Source organism: Augochlora pura, chromosome 1, assembly GCF_028453695.1.
Source record: "Augochlora pura isolate Apur16 chromosome 1, APUR_v2.2.1, whole genome shotgun sequence".
Classification (NCBI taxonomy): domain Eukaryota; kingdom Metazoa; phylum Arthropoda; class Insecta; order Hymenoptera; family Halictidae; genus Augochlora; species Augochlora pura.
The window spans coordinates 2,181,632-2,194,404 of record NC_135772.1 but is presented as its reverse complement, the minus strand read 5'-3'; the positions used below and the strand labels follow the sequence as shown (position 1 = coordinate 2,194,404).

The 12,773-nt window shown below is 37.2% G+C and overlaps 1 protein-coding gene across 3 annotated transcripts in view; it reads left to right on the top strand.

Moving 5' to 3' along the window:
• LOC144469883 (angiogenic factor with G patch and FHA domains 1) overlaps window positions 1-9,241 on the top strand; it is a 52,960-nt gene extending 43,719 nt beyond the window's left edge. For 2 of the 3 annotated variants that reach the window (XM_078180591.1, XM_078180600.1), the window contains one exon: window positions 7,858-9,240. In XM_078180591.1, coding sequence (XP_078036717.1) covers window positions 7,858-8,007 — 150 coding nt within the window. In that variant the 3' untranslated portion in view covers window positions 8,008-9,240. Of the gene's footprint in view, window positions 1-7,857 lie in introns of all 3 variants that reach the window. The other variant, XM_078180609.1, reaches the window with a different exon arrangement.
• Window positions 9,242-12,773: the final 3,532 nt, after the last annotated feature.

Below are 12,773 nucleotides of genomic sequence, written 5' to 3'. Positions count from 1 at the left end.
TTATACATTCAATATATAAATTCTTTACCAGACAGTATTTCTCGCAAACCATTAATATAATAAATCGATCATCTTGCCATCACTTCATCTTCATACATCCAACAATCATTTCCCACAAAGCATACTTAAAAAACACAGCAACAAATTGATCGAACAATTAACCCTGAATAGTGTTACCCTTCACAAACGTTCCGCCTCGTTTCCAGCCAATCCAGAAATTCGATAACCAGCATACGATCGTCGTAATAGCGTTCAACAATGTGTAAAAATTGCTAACGTACTCCGCGTTACCTGTATCGGTACCTGTCGGCCGACAGATATCGAAAAACCTGACAAAGGCCGATAAAACTGGAAGTCGTTATAGACGGTAATGGTGTAATTCGGTCGCTGAAAAGTCATGGACCCGGCTAGCATTGATTGGCTTCGTGATCCGATGTAGTACAGCCCCGACTATCTAATTAACACGTTAATTAACATATCGCGCGCACTTGAGTGACATAATGTACCGGGTCCGCGTGCGCGCGCGCGGGCCGAAGAAACTAATCGCGTTGACTATTAAATAAAGCCGATCTCCCGCGCGACAACCTTTCTCTTTGGCCTGGGCTACGGGGCGGCGGCGGTCCGTGTAACGCGCGCGAAAAGTGTCGGTCTCGTTATCATATCGCAAATTAGAAACTCTGTGCGGACAGGGGCCATTTCACGTGCAGCAACCTGGTAATTCCGTTCGAGACAACTAGCTCCATCGTCCTCCGACGTGCGCAGATTAATCATTTTCGTTGACGTGGCACCGGGTAGAATGTGTGCGCAAGGTCCGCGAGACGTTGGGGGGGGGGGGGGTTAGGGGCAGCGACGATGGAAAAAGAAAGCAGAGACAAGCGAGCGCCATAATATGTATTATGTAAATATATGTATTTATAAAATGTGCATACAGGGTGTATCAAAATTATTACGGAGAGTTTCTAAGGGTTATTATAAGTAATTTTTTCCTTGGCGAAAAAATACTGTGCAAGGATTCGTTTGCGAGTTGTTAATGAAAAATTAATGTGCGGCGAGAGCGCGAATTTTGGCTCGAAGCGAAGCAACGTTCAAGTATTGTCTTGACCTCCGTTGAAATTCTCCTTTTATTGATTAGCGTTTTTCTCTATTTAACTATTCTTTTTAACTTTTTAAACGGGCGCGAGTTGCATTTTTGCTAAAAATCAAATTACTTCAACTGACCTTGGGTATCTTTCATTTCTCAGAGTTACGATAACTTTGATACACCCTGTATATTTTAATACATGTTATATACACGTATCTACATTTTTATATAATATTGTATAAACGTGTACACGCATGTAATAATACACGTTACTTAACAAATATATATAAGCAGTCAGGCGAGCGCCACTCGTAATATGCATAACATACGCGTATATTTATATGTAATATTGTATAAATATACATATATGCTTATAATACGATGACCGGCGCTCGCCCGACTGCTTGTACATTTTTTTTATTATATCGACGTGTATAAATATATATATGCCTATATATATACATATACATGTATGTAAGTGGTCTAGACGGGCCAGACGGATGCATCATCGCCATTATCGTCGAGCGAGAAAGCGAAACTCGAGTCGAGCCGTTTTGTTCCTGAACGTCTCGCGAGCTCGTCAATCGAGTAATGAGCGCTCATTTTACGCGCACGATAACGCGTCTGTCGCTCGATCATGATACGTTCTCGTCTTTCTTCCACGGCCTGTGTTCTCTCTGCCTCCGTTTCGCGGATTCTCCGACCTCTCCGGTGCCTTCTTCTTATTCGGACGATAGCTTGGAGAACGTTGCACGGAGACGTGTCTTACGCTGGACTCGTCAGCAACACCAAAATTCAGTGTCTTCGGTTTAATATTAGGTTTATATGTAAATATGGTTGACGGTAATTTCTGATCTTGAAGATTCATTTTTATGGGAATACGTTTAAGCAAATTGAATTTCGGTAGAATGGTGCAGATGAAAGAGTTGTAATGCCAACCATTGTGATAAATATTAATTTTTTAGTTTCGTTTTAATTAATTAAATTGCTTTAACTATGTGGGGGTGTTGGTGGCAGAGTGTCTCGGTGTTGAACGTTTTGAATTTTTGGATTGAGTAGCTTCGAAGTTTTTATATTGAATAGTCTCAAAATTTTATATTGACGAGTCTCCAACTTTTATATTAAATAATCCTTAAATTTTTATATTAAATAATCTGTAAATTTTTATAAAGAGTGGTCGAAATAGCTTGATCTTTTTCCTAGAAAAAAAGCTCTCTAAAGTCTATCTTAGATAACTTTGTATCACTTCGTTTACACAAGTCAATACATTTTTGTTATCTACTAATGCTAATATAATTTAAAAAACTTTTTAAAAAAGAAAATTGACTTAAAAATCATTCTACCGACCGGTAATAATAATAATAATAATTCTATTATCGAGCTTACTACTGCAAGCTCCAATATTACTACACAATTTTCGAAATAATATACCTCCAAAATTAATGAAATAAATAAAATAAAAATGAAGCAAATAAAATACTTAAAATAACTATCATTTAAAGCCAATCTTATAAAAATATCAGTAGATTAACAAACCTTATAATAACAGTAACATTTACACCCAGATAACCAGCCAATAAATCGTAGAAATCGTCTTATTCAAGTTTTCGCTTCAGTTCTCGTCATTTCAAATAATTTGTATAAATTTGTATCTCCGAGGACACCCTCGTCCCTCATTCTGGTTCTCAGCTAATACCGTTCGATGGCCGGAAACGCGACAAGCGTCTCCGAAATTACGATCCGTGATGGATGCGGGCTGAAGCGACAGCTTCTCTTCCGTCTAACGTCGGCTATCAAAAGTTCAGGAATTTCTCTTGGGTTTATAGAGCGGCGAGCACACAGCCCCCCTGCCCCTCCCCCCTCTCCCCTGAGGATCTTGAGATGCGCTTTATGCCTTTCCTTTGCTCCCGGTTTTTCTATGGCTTGAAAGAACCTCTTTTGAGATTTCTAAGTGGCCGCAGAATGCAACACCGCGAATAGTTTTGCAGGCCTTAATTGAGCCAAGTGGTTCTTAACTTTCGCCCACGTTGAATTCGTCGCGGCCGCGCAGAAATATCGCATTAAGGAGAGAGGAGGGCCAGGTAAGGAACGATGAAACGCGGATAATTAACGCGCGGTTCTGATAAATACTGGGTCGCTGCGCGATTTCCGGCGAACGTCTCTACGACAAAGCTCCCCGCTTTTTAACCCTTTGCGCTCGAGACATCGCTGAAATTATTCTGTCACGACCGAGATAATGTTTAGACCGACAAAGTTTCGATCTAACCCCTTGTTAGGGGTGGAATTTGATTTAGGATTCTGAAATGATTTTTACAAAATTTTTTTCTAGATAGCTATAAGATTCATTTTTTTAACATTTTAGAAGGGTTTTATTGAGAATTTAGACTGTGTAATAGAAATTTGTATTAATTATATAGTGTTTTAATATTGGTGTAATTGTAAATTTTTGTGACGCGGTGTTGCTGAAATTGTTAGGTCGCAAGAAAGAGTTGTTTCGCAAGGAGGCACATTTTCTTTTGTTGCTTCAAGTAGTAGCAAAATTGTGAGAAGGTAGTCTATTAATTATGTCGTCTATCAGTTATATTGTTTATCAGTCATATCGTCTATCAATCATATCGTCTACCAATCATATCGTCTACTGATCATATCGTATACCAATCATATCATCTATCAATCATATCGTCTACCAATAATATCGCCTGCTAACCATATTACCTATACAAAGAAAAATAACTCAAATTATTCACTCCAATTTTAAAAAACATATTACATTCTACAAGGTGTTCTAATATTAACTTCCCACCGTATAAAAAAATCGCCGCAAAGCGTAAAACAGTTTCCAACGTTCTTAAAAACCGAAAGAGTTAACAAAGGACTGCGATCTAATAGAAATAGCTCGAAACGCTATCGAAATTCTATGAAGCTCTATGAAACTCTATGAAACTCTATGAAACTCTGTGAAACTCTGTGAAACTCTATGAAACTCTGGGAAACATCGTCGATGAGCAAAGTCGTCGCGACGCTCGTAAAACTACAGTTCATCCGGCGGGATGAGGTTTTCAGCTTCGAAAAAGTCGAAAGACGCGGTAGAGATTGACATCGGATGAAATTCGAGCTGATATACATAGACGTGTAGGCGGTGTCCGAGAGAGAGAGAGAGAGAGAGAGAGAGAGAGAGAGAGAGAGATCCCGCTAGTTCGCCAGCCAATTCCGTTTGTTATTTTCATTTTTTTTTTGGTGTCGCACTCTCGAGGTAAAAAAGTCGGTTTCCCCGGAGAGAATTCTATCTCTGGGCTAGACATCGGGGTGCTTGTTTTCGTGTTTCTCTCGCCGGGGCGCTCTGCGCCGCGGCAATCCTTTCTTTTCTTGTTTCCTTTTTTATGCTCTTTCCATTCTTTCGTTTTCGTCTTTTTCCGTTTCAACCAAGTAAGTCAAGTGTCGGCGACGGTGTAGGATAGGGCCTCATTTACAAGCCAGACGGGGCTAGGCCACTTGGCCCAAATACGGGAAAGGGTATTCTGCCCAGTGGATGCGACTCAAAACTTAAAATAACCCCTCCCACCCTCTCTCTCTCTCTCTCTCTCTTTCTCTCCTTCTCTCTCTCTCTTTCTCTCTCGATAAGAACGCCAGCCCGCCGTCACGTTTTTCGCTCTCCTCGACTGACGCCGACCCGTGGACGAATGACAAGATCGACGACGAGAACAGAAATACGGCTGCCAATTTGCATATTTATTCGCGAAAAATTAAATTGAATAAAACAGTGGAAATGACAAGTGAAAGATTTGATTTTAAGGAATTAACCTTAATAGAGAAATTAATAGAGAATAAACTATTTATGAAATTAACTATGGTTAAATAGTAATTTTGATAGTAATAGAAAGATATAGAAAATATAGATATATAGATATAGACATAGTCATAAATATAGATATAGATAGAAATATAGACATAGCAATAGATATAGATATAGATATAGATAGTAATAGAAAGATTAACCCTTTGCACTCGAATCTTAATTCCGAGGCATCACTGAAAATATTCTATCGCTTTCTTTCTCTCCAAAATAATATTAAAATAATGTTTATACTAACAAGGTTTAGATACAAAGAATTGTTAACAGTGAAATTATTGAGTCGCAATTAATTTTGTATGCATAAAAGTAAAACACTTTGCAAAGTAAAATAGAGATACTAGAAAAATGATCTTAGATTTGCAGTTAAATGGCTTCGAGCGCAAAGGGTTGACAAACTTTTGCTCAATGTTACTATTTTTTTGCTTATTTACTTTCTTATAGAATTCTTATTAAATATATATCAATTTCGTTAACGTCGCTTAAAATCCGTATACCAAACACGTCAGGAATTTTTACTAACAAAGAAGACTGTAAATAAGAAAATACAGTTATTTATTGAAAAGTCCATAAATTGTGAAATATATTTTGTATTGTGATAGACGCGGCTAGTTTTGCAAATGTAATTCGCATTGTAAGCAGCTCCCTTGAATATATTTCGCGCGAATTTCGCCGGGAATATTGCGAATCGACCGCCGCGGCGGCCAGACAATGCAATTGGCCGGGACTGATCTTTCGCTTAACCCTCTCGATCTTAAGGGGAGGGGAGGCATGTGTCCCAGCGATCTTTTCTGATTGCCAGAAAGGCGACGTCTCACATACGTTGTTTTCCAGTAATCCGATGCATCTGACTCTGTATAAATAGCATAACCGAGAGCCTTAATGTCCACAAGTGGCCTAATTAAAAATTATGAAATTAAATTAAAAATAAATTAAAATTACATTAAAATTAAATTAAAATTATGAGGAATGACTTAATTATAAAAATAGTTGGTATTAACCCTTCGCACTCGAAGCCATTTTAACTGCAAATCTGAAATAATTTCTCTGTCTCACGCTATTTCCATTTTCTATAACTATTTAATTGCATTTAAATTATTTAAATGCATTTTCTTCACGCGAAAATAATTCTTGCGGGTCATTTTACCAGTCTCGCTTTTAACAATTTTTCCGAATCTTTAAGATTCCGAGTCTTTAAGACGTTTTAACGACGTCCCAAATTGGATTTCCTTTTAACGTCTGAAAAAAGACGTCCATTTTAGAGCATAAGACGGTCACACCTAAAATGTACGTCTTTAAGACGTCCAGTACTCATTACATAAATAATCAACCATATGAAAAAATCGTCATGAATGTATTATTTTAGTTCTATCACTCGGAAGACCAAAATATAATAATTAATCCCTTGCACTACGATTCCTTTCACGCTGCATTGATTACCCTCTTACGTGTCCTAAATATTTTCTTTAATAATTAACCAGGCAATTTTTGTTTCCTTTATTCTCTTTATCTACTTTCATTTCTAGACTTTGATAAGAATTTATTTATTTATTTGATAAGAACAAGAATTTATTTCTATTTCGACTTAGAAGAAATTTATAATATACATATTTAACAGATCTTGCATAAAATCTTTATCTCGAATCTGACTCGTTATTATAGCGCAACGGATTAATGACGATATTGTGATGTGTTTCACGGATGACTGTGATGATCGTATGCCAGGAATGCGAGCGCGTCGGTGCGGGAACGAGATCCAGCGAAACGAAATTGTTACAGTACGGTGGAAATAGTATCATCGGGGTTATGCCAAAAACGAAGACAGCGTTATCGAAAATATTTTTGTTAGCAGCGATGCGCGGTGATAGTGTTTTCTTACCGCATACTCGCATATATACGGTAGGCATCAAAGAGATGCCAAAGATGGTTCCGATGCTTTGAACCTTACTTTTATATATATATATACACTTTCGACTCCCGTTCACTTTATCCAGCTGCCTTCATAAGTGCACTCGATCGATAATGTATACCGTGTCTGTGCGGAAGGAATACGTACGTATTATATTATACCCTTGATGTGTTCGCGAAATAGTTTCGACAGAAATTGCAACGAACGTTGCACGGATGCACCGTGCATCCCGGAAACGAAATTAAAATTCACTCTCCATTTGTTATCAGAAGTACAATCTCTATTGAGATGATATTGAGAAATGTGAGTCGTTTATTTTGAACGCAGCCTAAGGCCATTTATTTTAAAAGCTAGATGTTAATGGATCTTGCGGTTTAATAAATTGAGAAATATTGGTAACTGATTGTTAACGGGATAATATAATATTCTCTTGTGTATATAGATATTAAAATACGTGTGTATATATTAAAAAGGCTTTTTTAGAAGATGGATTTAGGTAAAAATATACGACTCGCATCAAGTTAATTAAAGAGTTGATTATTATATCTCACATAGGTACTAGCATCAACGTGAAATTTCGATCTCCATTTGTTACCATTATACAGTGGATCTTTATGCAAAATCAAAATTTGTTAATGAAATAATTTTTCTCGTACATAGTATTTCCATTATGTAACAAAATGCACCTTTATGCATACGAAATTAATTATTGCGACTCCTGCCAACAGTTTTACCGCGTAACAATTTTTTAAGTCTAAGCTTTGTTGGTATAAAAATTATTGTAGGACGTGGTAGAACAATTTTACAACCTCAACAATTTTTTAAATTTAAGCTTTGTTGCTCTAAAAATGATCTTGTTACGTGGTAGAATTTTAGCGGTGTCTCAGAGTCGCCACTCGAGCGCAAAGGGTTAAGGATCTCGTTCCGTGTGCATGGACATTTGCGAGAGCGATGAGTGCCGAATGTGTGATCTTCCATCGACTCGATGCACCTAACGCTTTTGACTATCTGTTGCAGGTGCTTATGACGAATAATCCCAGCAAAACCGGTCTCGGCGCGACCAGCGAATTTCTCACAATCGAGCTGGATTCGACGACGGAAAAGAAACAGGCGTTATGGCGAAAGACGCAACGGCGTTACAAAGAGATCGCCGACCAGTCGGATTAACTGCGTCGCGCGCTGCACGCGGCGAACGGAGACAATTGCATTTCTCCTCTGTGCAGGTCTCTCTCCTTTTCCGGCGGAAACACCGACTTTTACCTTCGCAATAATTTGTAACACTTTTACGGTTCATCGTTCAATTAATTACTCTTATTGTATATATATGTACAAAGAGTTCCATCATTCATGGTAGAAATTAGGTTGACTCTATGGGAATAAGATGAAAATGAAGGAAATTCAACCATTTGAAAGCGTTTTAATTTGAAATCCAAAATATTATCTCAGATTTTCTGTATTTCAATTTTATGCGATTTTTTTTTATTTGATCTTGTTTCCTTGGTCTATGTTACTTAGTTTATGCATATTTTGTGTAGATGAAATTAAATTATGCGACGCGTACAGTGGTTACACTTTTAATAGTATTTTTGGATAGAAATAAATGTAATAACTTGCAAATTATTTTGAAATATGGTAGAACAATTTTTAGCAATGTTTTAAGGACGCTGATGAGGTACAAAGGGCTAAATATCAGCCAATGATTCAAAGTAATTATTTACAAATGTCTGTAATATTTTTATAATATTTTGATTGAAAGTAATTAATTAATTTCAGCAAAAAGTATATTGATTATTTCAGTATCCTGTCTTTATTGTATTCTTTAACCTTGTCTATAATTATCAGTTATTAATAATAGTAATATAATCGACTGATATTTGAATTCAATTTTTTCGAAACGCAAAAATCTTACACAATATTGTTGTTCTTGATTTTTGTCTTATTTCCAGTTATAGGGTCTGCGTGACCTAATTTTTACCATGAATTATGAAATAACCTGTGCATGTATATACATGTTCGAGAAGAGCTCGGTTAAAGCTTAGTACAAAGTAATGTTAGAGTTAATAATATAACGATGAAAACATTCAAGGAACCAACGCACTGACTTCATGTACATTACATTGAGTGTATACTAACATTTTTACAATAAAAAACGCGTTTGACGTGGATGGAAATTAGGAACCATTTAATACTCCATTGCGTTGCCATTTGTCCGCAGCGATACTTTGTCAAGCATTTTTAATGGAACATTCGAATTCATTTATTCTATGTCTTTTAATATACAGGGTGTTTAAAAGTTGTGTTCAGGTGTTCGCAGTGGGATTATGGGGTTTCTGAGATCATTTGAAATAACTTTTTCCTTTGCAATAATTTTCTACGAGGCGTCGTGAAAGAGTTATTAATGAGAAATAGTGACCAATGAGAGGTGAGCTTTGCTAGCGCGAGGCCGACGAACCAATGGGTGGAAAGGGGGGGATAAATTCGTCTGCCTCGTGCTAGCAGAGCTCGCCTCTCATTGGTCGCTGTTTTTGGGTAATATCTTGCAATGTAAGAAACGGAGACAAGTTTTGCAGAGGAAAAAGTTGCTCTAAATGGCTTCAGGATATTGTTGCATATTTCACTGTGTTAAGTTATAGAAAAATGCAACCATAATTAATGGTTTAATTTAATGACATAACCTAATTAATAAGCAAGTGGTTCCTTTTCTTTAATCGAATAATATCATGATTATTAAAACATACGTGATAAATAATGCTAAATAACTTAACACAGAACATTTCATTTTTGTCTAACTTTTGTTCCAGCATTATTTAAAGTACTACAGAATATTTTAATTTTTCTTTAATTTTTGTTATAGCTTTATTCACTTCCAGAATTATTTTACGTGCTACAGAATATTTAATTTTTCTTTCATTTCTGTTCTAGCACTGTTTAATTAGAACTGATTGGAATAATTGAAACAGCGTAATTACTACAGTCTCGATTTTTATACAAAATAAAAATTGTCTACTAGAATTGTAAAGAATTTTTAGTAACATCTTCGCTTTTTTTTAATCATCTTGATAGATTAAAAATAATACAATAGCGTTCTGAAATGCTTATTATGTTTACACTGTTTTAAATATTGACTATCGAATTTCACTATAAATCCATAAAACCCGCGATATAATAATTATATCGGTGTATAGAAATTGTCAGACAGTAATTACATCGATGCATAAAAATTGACACACAGTAATTATAGAAAAGGCTGAGTGACCGTCACATGGTAATTAACTTTCTGTCTTCTTTTTTTTAAAGGTCCAGCAACTAGTTTCAAAACTGTTATGTATATTCTGTTAAATAATTTTGTGTTTATAGATAATATCTCAATTATTGAACGAACTCATATTTACATGCAAGATGTCGACATTTAATTTAATATTTTGCCAACCTAGAATGGGGAGATCTCCCCATTTTTAACTGAGTCGTTCGATGACCTAATGGAGAATATTTATAATTTATAGTATATTAATATATATTATATTTTTCTATCAATGTTTGTATAATATATATTGATATATTGATTATCTTATCATATATACTATATATTATAAGGATATAATTAATATAATATCAATATTTTAATTATATTATTATATATATTGTAAATATATAATATATGGTATGTAGTAATATATACTATAATATTGGTATAATAATATATAATTTCTTGATTTTATTAGGATCTTCGCAGGATACGAATATTGATAAAGCAATGGATTCCACATAAGTTTGTTTTCAAATTCTCATTTATTATAAAAACCAAGATCCAAAGACAGAATTCCTTTAAATGTGCTGCAACAATATAATTTGTCATTGTTCACAGTCATTGTCCACGATCAGGTCTCCAAACTTTCCACTACCATAAAATTAGAAACCAGGCATCTTAATCTTGACATACTTCATATTAAATATTTCATCTACGTAACCTAATTAAAAAAATACTGTATAATTTATCGAAAACTCCCGACGTCCTTTTAACAAACACAGTAATTGTTATCCCTGCTTCATACACGCTCGATTAAATTTATCCACAGAATATCCTGATCGCGAAACGAAGAACATCGGGGTCTTCAGAGACCGCGCGTCGGTCCTGCCGCCATTAAAACCGTGGACGCCGATCCGACGTCAAGTATCGCAGCGATTAGGTGAATCGGGGCGAATAAACTGTCCGCGGGTGTCGTTCCGTTGAAGAAGCCGGCTGGAAATCGTGACAAACGTCGACGGTTACGCGGCGGCGCCGTAAAAATAATGAAGATCGAGCCCCGCTGGAAATAGTTTATTATGAAAACCGCACGATGTGCCGAAGGAGTTAAGGGCTCGGCCTAAACTTACGGCTCTCGCTCTCTCTCTCTCTCTCCTCTCCCTCTCCTCTCTCTTTCTATCTCTCCCTCTCGCGGCGCACACTTGCCACGAGGTCTTTGCACCGTGAAGTTTGCTTTATAAATATCGCCGGTGCACCGGAGTGTCTAGAGAAACGAACCGTGTCTTGGACGAAACGAACGGTCTAGTTCCCCGCTTCAATTGCAACCGATCCGTCCTCCTTTTGCGTTATTTTCTAATTTCCAGCGGCGCGGATCTGCTCGTCGTCGTCGTCGTCGTCGATCGGCGAATAAAATCGGGGAGATCGCACCTGGGAATTCGCGCGACGGTCGAGTGTTGTCCTGTAACTGTCCGCCGCAATTTTTACCGAGTCGTCCTCGTTCGAGTACCACGGCATCTAGCAGACAATTATCCCCACTGCTTTCATACGGTGGAAAATAATTATGGAAATCTGCCCGAGTTCACCGGTGATTAAACGGCGATACAAGGATCATTGCACCGACGCGCGATCTTTTGGGTATTCAAAATTGTAAAAAAGTAAACTTGAAAATATTTTCGATGTTAGTTAAAAAGGTTTTTCTGGAATATTGTTATTATTATTGTGGAGAGTGCAAAAGGTTAATAGATCTTGCGTGGAGTCTTTATCTGACTCGTTATTATAGTGCCAGGAATTAGCTAAACCATTTCTCGAAGCCAGGGAGGATTTTGTTTTAAAATTGATTGCGACAGGTGGTTCACTCGGGTCGATTTCAGAGCAAACGATCCGTCGTAATTATGGAGTTGCACGCGCGTCGCGTTGATTCGTCGGTTCATTCGTCAGCGGGATGGGCGCCGCCGCCGCGCGTAATTTTGGAGCGACCACAATTCCGATCCATGCTGCTCACGGCTAAGTTACTCTTCCTCCTCCCCTCTATGCTCTTCTCTCGCCTTTTTTCTTCTCTCTTCGTTACCGAGAAGCAAAACTGTTTCGCTGATTGAAGGATTCGCAAAACACCGTGATATACAATTAAGTCGACGACGTATCCGCGGCCGCAAAACCTGAAAATTAATGGAATTTTATATCCTTCGTTAAATGGTCCCGGCGTCGCGTTCCAAATAAAAACAAAGTTGCACACAGGGTATCCTCTGTTGATGCCACGGACTTTATTGCGCTTTCGAGGGTTTTTTAGTAGCCATAAATCCATAAAGCGATTCGCGGCTTAAATGTCACTTCTCCATACTTTCGAAACTGTATTATTGGCGGCGCGAGGGACGCGCTCGTTGGAGGGAACGATTGAATATTATTTCTAGACACCGGCAACAATGTGACTGGCAAAGGAAACGTTCACCTCACGGCGAGTCGCGTCGATCCCTTTGCATTCCGAGCGATTTAACATCCTGACATTTCATGCATATGGAATCGCCGTTTAATCATACCACATGCGGCAATTTATTCAATGTAAGAACAATGAATAATGCCGGAGTTCCTTGGATTTATTGCACGTCGATTTTTCGCGTATTAATCATGCTGTACTTGTTTGTAATTATTAGTAATTTATTGAGTAGAGTAAACGTATAATATTGTCGAATTT